Source organism: Myotis yumanensis, unplaced genomic scaffold (genome assembly GCF_028538775.1).
Source record: "Myotis yumanensis isolate MYYU_CA2020_CCGP unplaced genomic scaffold, mMyoYum1.0.hap1 SCAF_7, whole genome shotgun sequence".
Lineage (NCBI taxonomy): Eukaryota > Metazoa > Chordata > Mammalia > Chiroptera > Vespertilionidae > Myotis > Myotis yumanensis.
In genome coordinates, this window is record NW_027223758.1 from 40,900,402 (window position 1) to 40,917,911 (window position 17,510).

Below are 17,510 nucleotides of genomic sequence, written 5' to 3' on the forward strand. Positions count from 1 at the left end.
GCAACGAAAATAATTTTATGGTTGGGTCACAACATGAGGAACTGTATTTAAAGCGCCAGAAGGTTGAGAACCACTGTTCTAGGGGAATAGATGGGTGTAAAGGAAGAGGGAGATGAAAGAAAGGCAGAGACTAAAGAAGGGGATCTGTCGGTATCAATCAGGATTTTAGTTTTTCACAGGGCACTGTAACTTGGTGTCCCAGTCTCCTTCACCTGCGTTCAGTAAACAGAGCACTCACTATTTGCTGTGCCTGCAGTGCCCCTGTCTCCCCCCTTCCCCTGGCTAACTTCCACTCATCTCATGAGCCTCAGTTCTATGACCACCGTCTCTGCAAAGGCTCCTGAAGGTAATGCTGCTGAGACTAGTAGAGTCAGTGATATCTTCTCTGATGCCCTGGTATTTGGTTTATGTTTCCAGCCCAGTGCTTATTCTATGTGGAAGCGAGGAGATATCTTTGTTCACATGTATGTTTCTCTGTATCAGGGTTTTTAAACTCCAGCACTATTGCCATTTTGGGCTGGACAGTTCTTTGTTCTGGGGGCGTCCTGCGCTTTGCAGCACGTGTAGTGGCATCCGTGGTCTCTACCCACTAGATGTCATCAGCACCCTCTCCCAGTGGAGACTAACAGAAATGTCTCCAGACATCGCCAGGTGCCCCTTGGGGCTGGGGGTGGGGGGGAGGGAACCTCATGCCCAGCTGAGAACTACGGCTGTATATCAGACGAGGGGCTCCTCAAAGGGCCTTTGGTATTCCTCCTTGTATGTCCAGTGCCCAGCACCAAGTGTTCCATGAATCTCTGTGAATGGCCCAGAATGTGAGGGTTGATTTGTGTGAGGTGGACATACTCTCCCCTCTCACCTCATCTCTAGAATCTCTGCAGCACTACTGAGAACCTCTTGAATTAAAATGTCAGGCAAGATACAGGAGGACCCTGACTTCCTCTTATATCCTAACTGTTGACCCTAACTATTGATTAATGCTATGTAATATGGCGACAGACTGACTGACCTCTTAGCTCCATTTGTTTTTAGCTTTAAAGTGGAGGTAATAAGGTTGTAAAATGGGTAGCATGTTTAAAAATATCAATCACGATGGGTAGTCAACACACATTAGTTTACTAGTCTTGATCGGTTGATTCATTCATTCATTCATTCACTCACTCACTCACTCAGCACATACTGAGTGCAGACTATAGCTAGGCCCCGAGCTGGAGCGGTTGGGGAGTGCATTCATCACATCCACAGTCAGTGCACCCTGGCACTGGGAGCTCCTGCTCTGCTGTGGGGAACAGTGTGCAGCTCATTGGGGCGAGTTTATACTATGTAAGGTATGAGCTAAGGGGGAGAGAGCCCACAGGAAATGAGCCGACCGGAAGAGTTGTTGGGAAGGCTTTTCTAAAGAGACTCATTTGTGTAGAGGTTTAACATCGGAAAGAACAGTGGGGAAGAATATTCCAACAAAGGGAACTGTGCAGATGTGGAGGGGATGGTGAACGGGCAAAGTGAGAACAGTGCGAAGTGGGCTGAGGCCAGCAGTGATGAGAGAGAGAGGGTTAAAAACAGGTTAGAACCGACTGAGTGTAAGTATTTCTGAAGTTAGAGATCTCTCACCACAGCGACCCAAGGTGGAGCGGATCAGTTTTCTTTTCTCCTTCTCGTTTTGCATTATTCTGACCCTTTCGTTACCAGGTTGGCTTCAGAGAATCTCCTCTCTGTCCATTATTTGTTCATAATGTATCAAGGGAGCATAGGTTATAATAGCAGCACTTATTTTAAAGTTTTTTGTTTTTTTTTTTTTACTTCAGTTGGTTTGAACTATATATTCAGATGTGTTTTTAATGCATTAGTTTGAGATAAAATAAGCTAGGTATTAGCTCTGTTTTACCAGAGAAAGGAGTCCTTCTTGTGTTAAACTGTTAGCTGTTTATAGCATCTCTCTGGAGTAGGTAGTCTCTTTATTTGGAAGAGAGATGAGGTGATGCCAGGAAAGTGAACTGATCCACAGGCAGGTCTGTCTGTGGAGGAGTGGGGATGCCCAGGCCTCCAAGGCTCTTGGTCTTGTTACTTGGATAACTTGGCCCTTTGGGAGGAGATGCAAGTCAATCTCTTTGGTGTTTCAGTGTGAAAGCCTGATATATGAATGTCCTGGTCTTTTAGTATATGAATGCCATTTGGATATTATTATCGAGTAAGACATGGCCTGTAGAAATATCTTTGGGAGACATTTTCTTTATCAAAGATATGATCTAAGCATTTATATTTAATACTTATAATTTACTTTTGAGTAATTCACATTTTATTTATATTGTATGAAATAGATTATAGTACAGTACCAAATATCAAAACTTAAAATCTTTTTTAATGATTATTAGTATACTAGTTAATGAAAGCACAAAAGGAAGTGAAATAACATTGTAATTAATATCTAATCATAAAATCTTGTCCCATCCAAAACCAAATATTTAAGATAAGTAAATTGTCTAATTTCAGTTTAAATGGATTTTCTAAAAAAGAACTCACGTCATCCTAACCATTTGTATTCAGTAACAGCAGTACAACAGCAGAGGGCACCAAATAGCCATCCCAGGAACATTTTCTCATCTCGTTTTTGTTTCCCCTTGCACCTCCCACCTCTTTTTTTCTTCCTCCTTCCCTTTCTTCTTTTTTCCTAGTACTTAAAATCATTAACATTAAAACCATATTTTAAAAATAGTGGATGGTGGAATTTTCCCTTAGCTAATTTTTTAGAAAAATTTAAAAGTACATTAAGACATCAATGTGATTTATTTATTGAACCTTTTGCATTTAACATTATGCATCAGAATTTCAGTTCTTTTAAAGCTCTTTATTCAGTAAAATATCCATGATCAAGAATAAATTTCTTTTTTATTTATTTTTCCTACCAAAATATTCATAGGTAATAAGCCAGTTTTTCTACCATGTTTAGCAAATTAAAAATTATTTAAACCATGCATTATGAGTATACATACATAATTCATAAACTATTATATTAATGTTTTAAATACATATTTTCTTGTATTCTATTTTATTGTTTCAGGATTGATATTTATAGAAGTGTGTGTCTGTGTGTGTGTGTGTGTGTGTGTGTGTGTGTAAGAGTGTGTGCTAGATATATAACATTTCCTAGTCTTATTCTTAGTATCATAGATCTCTGGTTCCAAAGCAGATTCAGATAAAAAAAAAAAAAATGATCCACTCTTCTGATTTGCACTTTAGAATAAAAATCTGCTTATGTTTAATGCTCACTGGCATGAACCAACTCTCTGTTTAGGTAGAAATCTGAACCATTTGATGTTATTCTTATAGGTTGGACTTAGTGCTCTTTCAGGAAAAATAATAAATTATTTTACTAGTTAACTTTAAAAGAGCCTCAAAAAACTATGGTGTTAAAAAACGATTCAGAAATAAGTAAACTTTTAAATGAGGACCATTGATGTGAGGGGTGCAAGAGTAAATTACTGCCAATGTTTTAGATTTCTCTATGTCAGTGGATAAAATGAAATAAACTTAAAATATCATTATAACATTGGTTTTAGGGGACAGAGCTATTGGTGTTTCAGCAGATGCGATTTAATCTAGCATATTACAATTTTATAGTAACGATAAATGTTATAAAAAGGATGTATTAATATTTTCTTCTCTGTAGATTGTAAGTTTTTGTTGTTGTTAATGGGGGCTGCTGCTTATGATATATATGTCTGTGCTGAAAAACTACGCATGCTTGAGTAAGGAATTAATCTCATGATTGTCATTCTGTCATTTTCCTTGGCTTTTCACTTGAGACAATTTTACCTGCTACTCTTTTTTGTTGTTAATCCTCACCTGAGGATATTTTCCCATTGATTTTTAGAGAGAGTGGAAGGGAGGGGGAGAGACAGAGAGAGAGAAACATTGATGTGGAAGAGACACATCAGTTGGTTCCCTCCCGCACATATCCACGATATGTGCCCTTGACCAGAATCGAACCCAGGACTCTTCGGTCTGTGGGCTGACACTCTATTCTACTGAGCCAAACCAGCTTGGGCATTACCTGCTACTCTGTGATTGCCACAGGTTCACTTTCAGTGGTGAGCAAGCAGTTCAATAATGTTTTCCTATTGTTGCATTTCAGTTATATTTTAAGTCAGGTTTCTTATGTAGTACTTGAAATGGCCAAATCTGTATTTTCCCCTATACAGGTAATATAAAGTTATAATAGGCTTAGTATTTATAATGAAAATGTCAAATACATGCCTTACAGCTTTTAAAGTGAGTGTATATATATATATGTGTGTGTGTGTTGGTGGTGAAGTGGCACCAGCTGTTAGACCAGTAGAGTCAGACTGGACCTTGCTTCAGCAACCTCGGTACTTGAGTTCTGGCTAAGAAAGAATTCAGTCAAGACTACAAGAGAAAGTTAGTTTAGAAAGTAACAGAGGTAGAAGAAGTGAGCAGGAGAAGAAATGCACTCAGGAAACAAGCTACAGAGGAAACGAAGGGCCCTTAGAGCTTAGGAGAAAGAGGGAGGCAAGGAAAACGTGCCTGGGGGTTGGGGGTGAGAAAAGGGAAAGGTGAGGGCCTGCTCCAGAGAGAGAGAGAGAGAGAGAGAGAGCCACGCTGGGTCCATGCCCAGAGGTTGCTTATCCGGAGGCCTCAGGGAAGAGTCTCAATAGAATATTCATCAGCTTTCCAGGCCTGTCCTTTCAGGGTCGTGGTCTCTACCGATTGGTCAGCACCAGGGCAGGGGGTCTTAGAGTATGCAGCTGTTCCTGAGGTCCGCCAAGGTGTTGCTTGTCTGGTTTTGCTGCTTTTCTGGGCCTGGAGCTGAAACACAACTGAGGCCTAGATGTATTTGATGGGTCAGAATCTCATTGTCCTGGGGGCTTAATGCTTAAGGGCTGTTCCTCACCCCCGTTTGTCCTCCCGCTAAGAGGGTCTGGGGAGGGTCTGAACCCCATGACTCCCGACAAACAAGGGGAGGGAGGGTTACCCTGAGGGCGAGGTCCTTGTATTCCTAGTTTTGCCCATTGCTAGGCACCCAGGGCGTTCTGTCCTGGTGACCTTCTGTACCTGGACGATCATCCTGGCTCTGCTCATGCCTGTCTGACTGTCTACCACATTTGTATTTCGCATTTACCATTGGGTTTACCAACAAATTTGAGACCATTTCATTTATATATACCTTTTGATTTAGCTTTTCTTGTTGGCCTTTTTTTCCAGTAAGTTTTTAAATCATTGCCGTAAGTACAGAGGTTTTATTTTCTCCCACGCGTCTTGCACATAATAGGCACTCCACAAATATTTGTCAAGTTGAATTTAATCTTCCTCCATGGTAATGAAAAAGTGAGTTTGTGAGCACACATTTCAGCTGCTCTTTTTTTTTTTTTTTTTTTTTTTTTAATTAAATCTTTATTGTTCAGATTATTACATTTGTTCCTCTTTTTTCCCCCCATAACTCCCCTCCTTCCAGCTCCCACCCCACCCTCCACCCTCACTCCCCACCCACTGTGTTCATCCATAGGTGCATGATTTTTGTCCAGTCACTTCCCGCATCTCCCACACCCCTTTTTCCCCCAAGAATAGTCAGTCCATTCCCTTTCTATGTCCCTGATTCTATTATAATCACCAGTTCATTCTGTACATCAGGTTATTTATTCACTTGATTCTTAGATTCATTTGTTGATAGATGCATGTTTGTTGTTCATAATTTGTATCTTTACCTTTTTCTTCTTCTTCCTCTTCTTAAAGGATACCTTTCAGCATTTCATATAATACTGGTTTGGCGGTGATGAACTCCTTTAGCTTTTCCTTATCTGTGAAGCTCTTTATCTGACCTTCAATTCTGAATGATAGCTTTGCTGGATAAAGTAATCTTGGTTGTATGTTCTTGGTATTCAGCACTTTGAAAATTTCTTGCCATTCCCTTCTGGCCTGCAAAGTTTCTGTTGAGAAATCAGCTGACAGTCGTATGGGTATTCCCTTGTAGGTAATTGAGCCTCTTTCTCTTGCTGCTTTTAAGATTTTCTCTTTGTCTTTTGCTCTTGGCATTTTAATGATGATGTGTCTTGGTGTGGTCCTCTTTGGATTCCTTTTGTTTGGGGTTCTCTGCGCTTCTTGGACCTGTAAGTCCATTTCTTTCACCAGGTGGGGGAAGTTTTCTGCCATTATTTCTTGAAATAGGTTTTCAATATCTTGCTGTCTCTCATCTTCTGGCACTCCAATGACTCTGATATTAGACCGCTTAAAGCTGTCCCAGAGGCTCCTTACACTATCTTCACACTTTCGGATTCTTTTTTCATTTTGCTTTTCCAATTGGGTGTTTTTTGTCGAATCTTTGGTTTGATTATTGTACTCCTCTGGTCTGCTATTGGGTATAATATTCTTTATTTCAGTCCGTGTATGCTTACTTTCTAATTTCTTTATCGTAGCATCGAGGGTCTCATTAGTTTTCGTGAGGTTCTGCACAAATTTATGGCAAGCCCTCAAAATTGCGATTCTTAGCTCCATATCCTCCATTTCTGTCATGTTTTTTTGTCTCCGCATCTTTTATGCTTTCTTGGTGCACCCCCTTGTGGTCTCTGTGCGCAGTCTTGTTCTAGCCAAGCCTTAATTGTTGTAGTTAACACTAGGGGGATTTGACCCTCAGGCCGGCTGGCTATAGTAATCAGCTGTGCGGAAAACTCTGTCTTCTGGGGAGGCGCTAATCCAGCCTTTGCCTGAGGCGATCAGCAAATGGCTGTGCGCAGGCTTTGGGCGGGGCGGGATCAACAGGGCGGGCGGAGGGAGCAGTTATGGCCACGCTCAGTCCCGTTCCCAGAGGCTCTGCTTCTCAGAACCCCGGCAGCCGCTGCAAACCTCGGAGAGAAAGCTGCCCTCAGGTTCCAACTGATGCCGGGTAATCCCGCTTCTCCCGTTTGAGTCTGGGTCCCTAGAGACTCGCCCGGATCTGGAGCCCAGAGTCTGAGACTCAGTCCCGACAGAAAACGACAACCGCGCCCTCAGCCACCAGCCCGCTTTCGCGCGCACCTCGGTACCTTTGTATTTTCCACACTGCGCCGCCTCTGAGCCTCGATTTGCTGTTCTCTTTCCTTCTAGTTGTAGAGTCTCTCTTCAGCCAGCCTTCCTGTGGTTCTGGGTGATGTCCGTTCAGTCTTTTAGTTGTATTTTTGAAATGGTTGTTTGCGGCAGCGGTCTCCGGTGTTTACCTACGCCGCCATCTTGGTCCAAGTCTCTCAGCTGCTCTTAATAAAGGTGGCTGAGCAAGCATACTAACCTTCCTGTGGAAGAATTCCCAGGTCAGAGAGCTTGCATTTGACATTGTTAAGAATATTCGGTGATTTGAATGAATTAGTTTGCTCTAGACATGTAGACATGTATATCTGATGATTAAGCCAATGGTCCCTTGGAGTTTTTCTTCATTTTTCCTTTAGTTAATCTTAGTGTGACATATTAGAATATCAAACATGTTGGTGATTAATTCTGCCATCTCCAAGCATTTAGCTGAAATCTTACCCTCTCAACTTTGCTGGTTATCTATGTTTTGTAGTAATAAGACTCTATATGTTAAGTCTATGAAATCCATTGTCAGGCATTACAAGTTATATGCAAGACTTGGTGATATCAGCAATTAGAGTTCATCTACAGGACTTGGGGATGAGTCATTTGCTTTCCTTTCCTGCAGTCTCCCTCCATTCTCTTCTCATTTGCTTTTATTGTTTTGTTTTTTCCTTTTGTTACCCTCTTTTTCTGACTGGATTGCTATTAGTGTAGTCTTTGCATTGGTGACACAATCAGTAGCAGGGTATGAGCGGTCGTGATAAGAGGAGTCACACACAATCACATCCAGATATCATGGTACTAGACAGGAGATAACCTTTCTGTGTCCAAGCACATGAGCAATCTGTTGGCACACCTTCCAACAGAGACAGAAATCTGGGCAGATCTGAGGGTGCTGAAAGGGGCACATATGTGGCTGACATCAGAAGAGAGAGCTTGAAAGTAGACCTTGTGTCCTCACGCTTGCCTTCTTTTTTCTTCAAGCCACTCTTGCTGCTTCAGTAACTTATTTACCAAACGTGTTTGATTTTATGTTCTTTGGTGGAAATGGCCTCTCTTTCTCTTAAGAAAACTTTGTAGATCTTTACTGGAAAGACAATAACTGCTAAAGTACTCAAGGCTCTATTTTTTATCTAATATTGCTATTACCTATTCCCTCATACCTAGTGTCACATCTGTCTACCTAATATTGATATTAGGTGATATTTTACCTTTTGCTGTAACATGACCAACCCTGATGCCTAGTTTAATGCCTGTACCATAGCAGCAGCTTTGTATGTGGTGGCTATCATTATTAATAACACTTTTCACATCAATAATGTTATATTAGTTATAATATAATTATTATTATTATTATTTTTTAAAATATATTTTATTGATTTTTTACAGAGAGGAAGGGAGAGAGATAGAGAGTTTAGAAACATCGATGAGAGAGAAACATCGATCAGCTGCCTCCTGCACATCTCCTACTGGGGATGTGCCCGCAACCCAGGTACATGCCCTTGACCGGAATCGAACCTGGGACCTTCCAGTCCGCAGGCCGACGCTCTATCCACTGAGCCAAACCGGTTTCGGCTATAATTATTATTAATATATAATTTTATGTATCATTCAGTAAAATTAGTGTCAGTAGGTACAAAGCATTAAGTATAATTGTGACATTACATATTCAGTGTTTGAAAAAGCAATTACAAAGCACAATGCTGTGAAAAATAAAAGGATATTGTACAGAAACAAAAGGGTGATATGCAGAAATAAAAGGGTGATGTACAGAAATAAAGGATAATGTACATATTCTTCATTCTATCCCGTCTTCTACATTTTCAGGACTATTGCATACTTTTATCTTCCCCACCTGAATGGCTTCTGTTTCTTCCCAATTTATATTCATGACTGATACAATTTCTTTTCAGCCAACATTGTTGGTGGATAAAGATTTATAAAATTAAATTTGATCATGTCAGTCACCTCATTCAAGTCTTTAGACAGAAGGTCTCAAACTTTACAGCATAAAGTTACCTGGGGTAAGCATTAGACAGATTTTGACCCATTCCCAGGGACAGATCCAGGCCAGCCGTCAGGCCCGGGAATCAGTGTTTAAGAAGCACCTCTGGTCCTAGCTGGTTTGGCTCAATGGATAGAGCGTCGGCCTGTGAACCAAAGGGTTCTGGGTTCGATTCCGGTCAAGGGTGTGTACCTTGGTTGCAGGCTCCTCCCTGACCTTGGCCCTGTTTGGGGCTCATGCAGGAGGCAGCCAATCAATGTGTTTCTCTCACATTGATGTTTCTCTCTGTCTTTCCTCTCTTCCACTCTCCCTAAAAATCAGTAGAAAAATATCCTCAAGTGAGGATTAAAAAAAGAAAAGAAAAAAGAAGAAGCACCTCTGATGATTCTGAGAAGCACTGTGTTAGTGGCCTGAGCCCGCAGGACACAGTCCTGGCTCCGTGTGGACGGACCTTCATGCTCTCTAGGAGCACCCAAGCATCCGTTGCATTCTTCATCACAGCTGTGGTTTCATTACCATCCATACTGTGATGCTTCCTCCCTTTATCTTTTTTCACGTCTTGCTAACTTTCTGCCAGGAGTGCCTTTTCATTGCTCAAGTTCCCCTTGTGTGAGGATCTCCCTGGTCACCCAAGGTGGAGTTGGCACTTTCCGGTTGTGTCCTCAGCTTGCAGTCCCATTTATTTATACCACTATTCACACCACATTGTAATAACATCTTCGCGTGTCACTATTTAACTGTCACTTCTGAGTTCCTTGACTAGAAAAACCTTCTTATTTATCTTTGTATCTCCAGTGTCTTGCAGAAACATAAGTGAATGCGTTATGAGTGAATTCAATACAGGAATGAATTTCAAAGTCTTGACTTTTTTTTACTTTGTGTTTTATGTAGTGTAAATTTATCTATTACTTACGTACCTAAGGTTCTTTAGCTGTTGAATGGAAATAGTATTTATTTTCTACCTTCCTTTAAACATCATTCATTGATTTATACAAAGGAAGCAGAATTAGTGACAATTCTGGAAATAATTTTTGGAAGAGCAGCCACTTGAGATCCTTCTTGAAGAATGGGTAGAAGCATGACTTGAGTGGCAGAAGGGAGATTGAGACGGGAGCTTCATGCTGGCATAAATGCTGCAAAGGTACAAATGTCTGGCTCTTGTAAACTGTGGAATTTGGTTGCAGTAGAAGATGTAAGGGTTGTGGTTAGAGATGAATTTGGAGGAGTAGGCAGCAGTCTATTTTGGAGGATGTCTTGTGCTTTGCAAAGATTTTTTCCTTGGTTTATAAAATGTAATTGAAATCTCTCTCTCTCTCTCTTTTTTTTTTTTTAAGAGAGAGAGGAAGGGAGAGAGATAGAGAGTCAGAAACATCCATCAGCCGCCTCCTGCACATCTCCCACTGGGGATGTGCCCGCAACCAAGGCACATGCCCCTGATCGGAATCGAACCCGGGACCTCTCAGTCGGCAGGCCGACGCTCTATCCACTGAGCCAAACCGGTTTCAGCTAATTGAAATCTCTTAAACTAGAAAGAAACACTTCTAGATGGGAGGAGAATTTGAGAAATAAAAGACAAAGGGATTTTGTAATTTTATGATAGAAGAATTGATTAGCAATTAAAAATAATTTCATAAAGATTTTTATAATGTTCTTTGTTCATTCTGCCAAGTACTCTGATTGGTTTAGATTTATATAAGATGAGTAAGGCATAGTACCCATACAGTACACAAAAATATAAATAACATAAATTAACTAATCATGTAAATATAGCTAAGACATACAAATCCGTGTTGTATAGTAGATATAAAATGTTGTGGAGGCTGGATTCATTGTGGACTAACTTTCCTGGGAGGACTAGAGTCTTGATGGAAGAGAAGGGACTGGAGTAGAGCAAAGAAAAATATTTTTGGCAAAGGAATAAATAAAAGAGTTACTGAGCCCTGCTGGTGTGGTTCAATTGGTTGAGCATGGTCCCATGCATCAGGAGGTTGCCAGTATGATTCCTCGTCAGGGCACATTCCCAGGTTGCAGGCCTGATCACCAGTAAGAGGAGTGCAGGAGGCAGCCGATCTACGCTTCTCTCTCCTCGATGTTTCTATCTCTGTCCCTCTCCCTTTCTCACTCTCAAATCAATAAAAACATATTTTTTTAAAAAGTGTTAATGGGAGAGGAACCATGGTTTGGAGTAGAACCTGTTTGCTAAAGCTGGAAAGTATTTGGGCCTTGAATGTTGTGCTGAAGGATTTTGCATTTTTTCTTAGAGCTTTCCTTTCTAACTATGAAAATAGTATATATTGATTATGTGTAATAAATATGAAGAAAATGAAAATCTTTTATAATTCCAATACAAAATGTAATTAATATTAAAATTTTCATCTATTTTCAGTGTTTTCCACCGTGTTCATATATGTACTTACGTATGAAATAAATGAAGTCAGAACCACTGTGTGTGTATGCACACATATCTGTAACTTTTATCTCACTTAAAATTAGAATGTTGCCATTTTGCCATGTAGTTAAATGTGCCCAGAAAGCATGATTTGTAGTGATTGCAATATTTACTCTATTATATGGCTATTCTTAAATCCTTAAATTATTTACCTGTTTTCTTTTTGTTAGATTATATAAGTTGTTTTCAGTTTTAAAGTAATGAATACTGTTTCACTGAACATCTTTGTACATAAATCTTGTCTGCATTTCTGGTTACTTAGGATGCGGTTCTAGAAATAAATATTCTGGATCAAACAATCTCAAGGGTTCAGAATGTATTTTGTCAAATGACTCTGCCAAAAGCTGCAATTTAAAGTCATACCTACTGGCTTTGACTTTCATTGTACTCCTGGCTCAGTATTTTTTAGTGTATACTGTTTGCTAATTTTGTAAATGATATCTTGTGGTTATATTTTAATCGTTATTCCTTGACCACTACATTGAGCAGGTTTTTCCTTACATTTATAGACTATCTATGTTTCTTTTATTGTGAATTGTCCTTGATTTTTATGGTATTTTTTCCCTTTTATTTTTTCTTTTGATTTTAATTGTTATATAGATTATAATTTTATCAGTCCTTATTTCTGTTACATTTTATTCCAATTTCTTACTTGCCTTTCAGTGCTTTTATAGTGGTGAATTTTATTTTATTTATTTATTTATTTATTTTTAAATATATTTTTATTGATTTTTTACAGAGAGGAAGGGAGAGAGATAGTCAGAAACATCGATGAGAGAGAAACATCGACCAGCTGCCTCCTGCACACCTCCCACTGGGGATGTGCCCGCAACCAAGGTACATGCCCTTGACCGGAATCGAACCTGGGACCTTTCAGTCTGCAGGCCGACGCTCTATCTACTGAGCCAAACTGGTCTTGGCGGTGAATTTTAAATTTAACTATGTTTGGAAAGTTTGTTCTCACAGATATAGCCACCTATATATATATATATATATATTTTTAAATATATTTTATTGATTTTTTACAGAGAGGAAGGGAGAGAGATAGAGAATTAGAAACATCGATGAGAGAGAAACATCGATCAGCCGCCTCCTGCACATCCCCCACTGGGGATGTGCCCGCAACCCAGGTACATGCCCTTGACCGGAATCGAACCCGGGACCCCTCAGTCCGCAGGCCGACGCTCTATCCACTGAGCCAAACCGGTCCTGGCAGCCAGCCATCTATATTTTGATTTAGTTTTTAACACTTTTGTACTTCCTTTTTCCTTCAATAACCCATGATAAAGGCAGTTCTTTGGCAGAAGACTGGCATAATTAGATTTGTGCTTCAGAAAGAAATCTGTGGCTCTGTGGACAGCGGGTTGGAGTAGGGAGAGACTAGGGTAGGGGTAGTGGAACCTGTTTAGGGGAAAGATGAGGGTCTGAATGTGGTGATAGTGACAGAGGGGATAAAATGGAATATGGGCAGGTTTTGTGGGAGTGGAGATCAGGACATATGGAACAGGAGGCACTCTGGGACATCTAAGCCCAAGTGGAAATACAGAATTGAACCTTCTTCAGGAGGCTGGTCTGGCTGCTGATGGATTTAGGGAGCTGCCTACTCGTAGGTGGTGGTTCTAATGTGGGAAGATTCAGTTTCAGGGCAACTGACTGAGAAGGGTGGTCAGAATTAGAAGGCTCACCAGGAAGGTGTTCTTTGGGAAGCTGGTCTTAGCAAAACCAATGTCAGACACTGCAAAGAGCCATGTAGAAGAAGGGGCATGGTCAGAGGATAACACTGCTTTACAGAATCTAAGTAGACTTGAACATGTTCTCTGTTGAGGGAAAGGAATCTGTGAACAGGGAGAGAAGGACGGTGAAGTAGAAAAAGAGGGATTTGATGGTGCAGCAACTTAAAAGCATGAGAAGCCTGATAAAAGCATTATTCTCTCGGCTGGAACCATAGTTCATTCTCAGAGATAGAATTTACATAGGAGTTATTGCAACAAATTTTAATTTGTTCTATGAGTAAAAAAGACTCCTGTCTTCAATAATAAGCTTTTATTTCCTTCTTAAAAATGAATGGACAATTTTATAATTATTTCAGCATAAAGTTCTGATCGTATAAGTTCATATTCTGTACATGCTGCTGATTGGCAAAGTTAGTGAGTTACTCTTAATGGTACAGATACTTAAAAAGACAGCTTAACAAGTGTTTAAATGCCTTTGACTATTAGGTGTTTCATTAATGAATATATGAAATTAAACACTTTTAATTATAACCATCTCTTAAAAATATTCATTGCAGGGAAATTTGCCTAAATATTCTCATAACTCCCTGATGGTTCAAGCAATAAAGACAAACCTAACAGACCCGGACATACATGTGCTTTTCTTTGATGTGGAAGCGCTGATTATTCAACTCCTGACTGAAGAAGCCTCTAGGCCGAACACGGCGCTTATTTCCCCTGAGAATCTGCAGAAAGCATCTGGCAGGGCAGACAAAGGGGGCTCTTTTCTAACTGGAAAACGAGCAGCGGTTCTCTTCCAACAAGTGAAAGAAACCATCAAAGAGAACATAAAGGAGCACCTCCTTGACGAGGAAGAGGAGGACGAGGAGACCATGAGGCAGAGAAGGGAGGAGAGCGATCCTGAATATCGGGCCAGCAAATCGAAGCCACTGACCCTGTTAGAATATAATTTGACTATGGACACTGCCAAGTTGTTCATGTCCTGCCTTCATGCCTGGGGCTTGAACGAAGTTCTGGACGAAGTTTGTCTCGATCGCCTTGGAATGCTGAAGCCCCACTGCCCAGTGTCGTTCGGTCTCTTATCGAGAGGCGGTCATATGTCACTGATGCTTCCTGGTTATAATCGGGCCGCCTGTACACTGCCACACAGGAAAGCGGAAGAAGAAAGGAAGCTTCCAGCAACGGAGGGAGTAGGCAAGGGCACGTACGGGGTGTCTCGAGCCGTCACCACACAGCATCTCCTGTCGGTCATCTCTTTGGCAAATACCTTGATGAGTATGACCAATGCAACTTTTATTGGTGATCATATGAAGAAGGCCCCTACCAGGTGTGACCATGATAGTTTTGATTTTATTCTTTTGTTTCAAGAAAAAGAAACCTGTTTTATGTTTGTCACTGTTTATAACACCCTCCCCCCCCCCCCTTTTTTTTTGGTTCTACCCACTGTAGCATTTTTGGGGCATCTCAGTGTTTCTCCCCTTTTAAATTATATGTATAGTTTCCTAAAACCGGATAAAATTACATAGTTTCATCTATACTCAGACATACTGTCTAGCTATTTTTAAAAAATTTGCAGTGAGGGAGTAGGTTACAGTTCAGCTTTAGTAAACGAATTATAGAGTAGCATTTCAGCAAATATAATCTTAGAATTATATCCAACTAACGTTTGCACCAACACTTAATTCAAAATGTATGTTTAGTTAAATGCTTCTCTACATTGTGACCCATATGTAAGGAATAATGTGTTGAGTGATTGTTGTAAGAATATCTGACGAGTATAGTCAGAATACTTATCCTGAATCACTATTTCCTGTTTTCCAGAAGTCATGAAGGCTACTTTTTAAACTGTGGTTTTATTATACTTTAGAGCAAGTTGACAATGTTCAGATTTTTTTTTTTTTTTTTTTTTTAAATCTAACAAACACTTAAGTAGCACTTACCTTGTGTCTGGCTCTATTGTAAGCACTGTACAGATACTTTCTCAATAAGGCTCTTAACCCTATAAGGTAGGTACTTTTATTATATTTTATTACAGGTAAGAAAACTGAGACACAGAGAGGTTAAGTAACTTGTCCAAGGTCACACAGGCAGTAAGTGGTGGAGCCAGAATTCAAAATGAGATAGTTTGCCTCTAGTGTCCAAGCTTTTTTAATGCCTTATTACTTTTTTCAGATTTTAAGGCTGAATTCTTTTAAACTCAATGTATTGTTCCATGAACTCATTTAGACCAATGATATGGGATGGACTGTAATCTCAGCATGCTAATAGTGAACAGTGAAGAACTAATCATGACATTTATGTCACTAACAGTATGTTGAAGTGTTCATAAATATTTCGTAAGCTAGAGTCGCTGATAATATCTTGAATTGTTCATATTTTTAAGATAGAATAAAGCATAAGTTGTAGCTGTGAAATTCTTACTTGCTATATGCTAATTATTTAATTTACTATATTAAAATTTGAAATGGAAAATATTAATAGGTACAAAACAAGCAAAAATCCCCATCTTCTTGGGATTGAAAATAAATTGAAAATGTCTGTATGTGTTTCTTTTGTAACTAATTTGTAATTAGAAAGTGTAATATTTTAAATTGTTCTGGAAATATAAAAATATGAATACATATATACCAGTACATGTCTTTTCTTCTTTAAAGAAAAATTTTTTTTCTTTTTCTTATTTTTTTTTGAAAGGCCACCTAGACCAAGCACCCCAGACCTTTCTAAGGCCCGGGGTTCCCCTCCAACTTCCAGAAATATTGTGCAAGGACAAATTAAACAAGGTAAAATGAAATCTTATTAAGTAATTGACATGGCATCTTAGCTGTAGAAACTGAGGAGGCACAGCTAATGTATAATCATAACATTTTGTTTGTCTCAGATTGTTAAGAGAGAGAAAAGTTGTTATATTCCAGATGTAAATATAGATAATTAAGATGTCAGTTAAAAATAAATCAGATTTATTTAGAAATTGATAAATGAGCATATTTCACATAATTTTATTGTACTGCCTTTGGCCTTATTTTTATGCATTAAGGGCACCTTAGCTTGACACATTGGTGCCTTATTTATGTGCATCTTGACTTTAAAACTTATACCTGTTGTTTACATTTTAAAATGTTAAGTTTATATTTCTATACTCTAGCTATTCTTCTTCCATTTGCCAGTAGTTCATGCATTGCAAACCACAAGTGAAAATCCTTTCTTTTTATTTAAATCATTAGATTTTAACTTTTGTCTGTAGCTTTTTCATTAGGTGATAGAAGAAGAAAGGTTGAGTTTCTCTTTATTATCTTTTATACTCATTTTAGGGCTGACAATTGAGCTCAGCAGAGAGTTGGAGGTGGGGCAGGGTGGTCACTTCCACTTTGTGAGAGCGTTCCTTCCAGCTGAGAGTCGTGACTCACAAGATGTGGTAGAAGTAAGAGAGGATGATGAAGGTTCTGCTTATAAATGATGACATTTTAGAGTGTTCTTTTTTTTCTTTTAAATTTAAAATTAGACAGTTTTAAACCTCTTTAGGTTTTAAAGAGTCATTGATTTGCTAGATAAACAGCAGGTCTCTAACTTCATATCTACAATTTTCCCCTTCCCTGGGACAAGGACTTTTCTCTCTCTTAGCTGATTTTTTGGCATGTATTTTAATGCCTTAAGTGGGATGCTTGATTTTAGTTTGGGGTACTGTCTGTTGGCTTCTCATTATGGAAGACCAGCTCTCACAGTCTCTACACCACTCCCATCCTTCATTCCAACTCCACCTGGTCGGTCACCCCTCTTGTTTATCAGTTTTCACATTAAGCTTATATGTTATTTTATGGTTTATATTAGATTATATAAAAGTTAATAGTTTGGGTTATGTAACTCTTTATACTTGTACACTGTATATAAAATGTAATATACATCTAGAAAAGTGCACAAAACAGATCTGTAGTTCAGTGACTTGTGCAAGCTAAACACCTTTGTCACCACGGCCTTGGGCAGGAAACAACAGTGCAGTGTTCCCAGAGCCTCCTTCAGCCTTCAGGTTCCCTCCCAACCAGACCTCCCCCTGCCAGAGGCAACCATCCTGACTTTCGAGAAATCACTTTCTTTCTTTCCTTTGTAGTTGCACCCCCTAAGTTTAAATTCCTAAACATAGTTTGCCCATGTTTTGAATTTTATATGAATTCAATCAGTCATGGAGGATGTATTCTTTTGTATTTGGCTTCTTTTGTGAGATTTATCAATATTGTTGCATTAGACTGTGGCTTGTTCACTTTCATTGTTCATT

The 17,510-nt window shown here is 39.4% G+C and overlaps 1 protein-coding gene across 4 annotated transcripts in view; it reads left to right on the plus strand.

Moving 5' to 3' along the window:
- The window catches only part of WDR7 (WD repeat domain 7), a 287,515-nt gene that overhangs the window by 65,652 nt on the left and 204,353 nt on the right, over positions 1–17,510 (plus strand). For all 4 annotated transcript variants that reach the window (XM_070420352.1, XM_070420351.1, XM_070420354.1 and 1 more), the window contains 2 exons: positions 13,801–14,570; positions 15,935–16,023. In XM_070420352.1, coding sequence (XP_070276453.1) covers positions 13,801–14,570; positions 15,935–16,023 — 859 coding nt within the window. The remainder of the gene's footprint in view (positions 1–13,800; positions 14,571–15,934; positions 16,024–17,510) is intronic.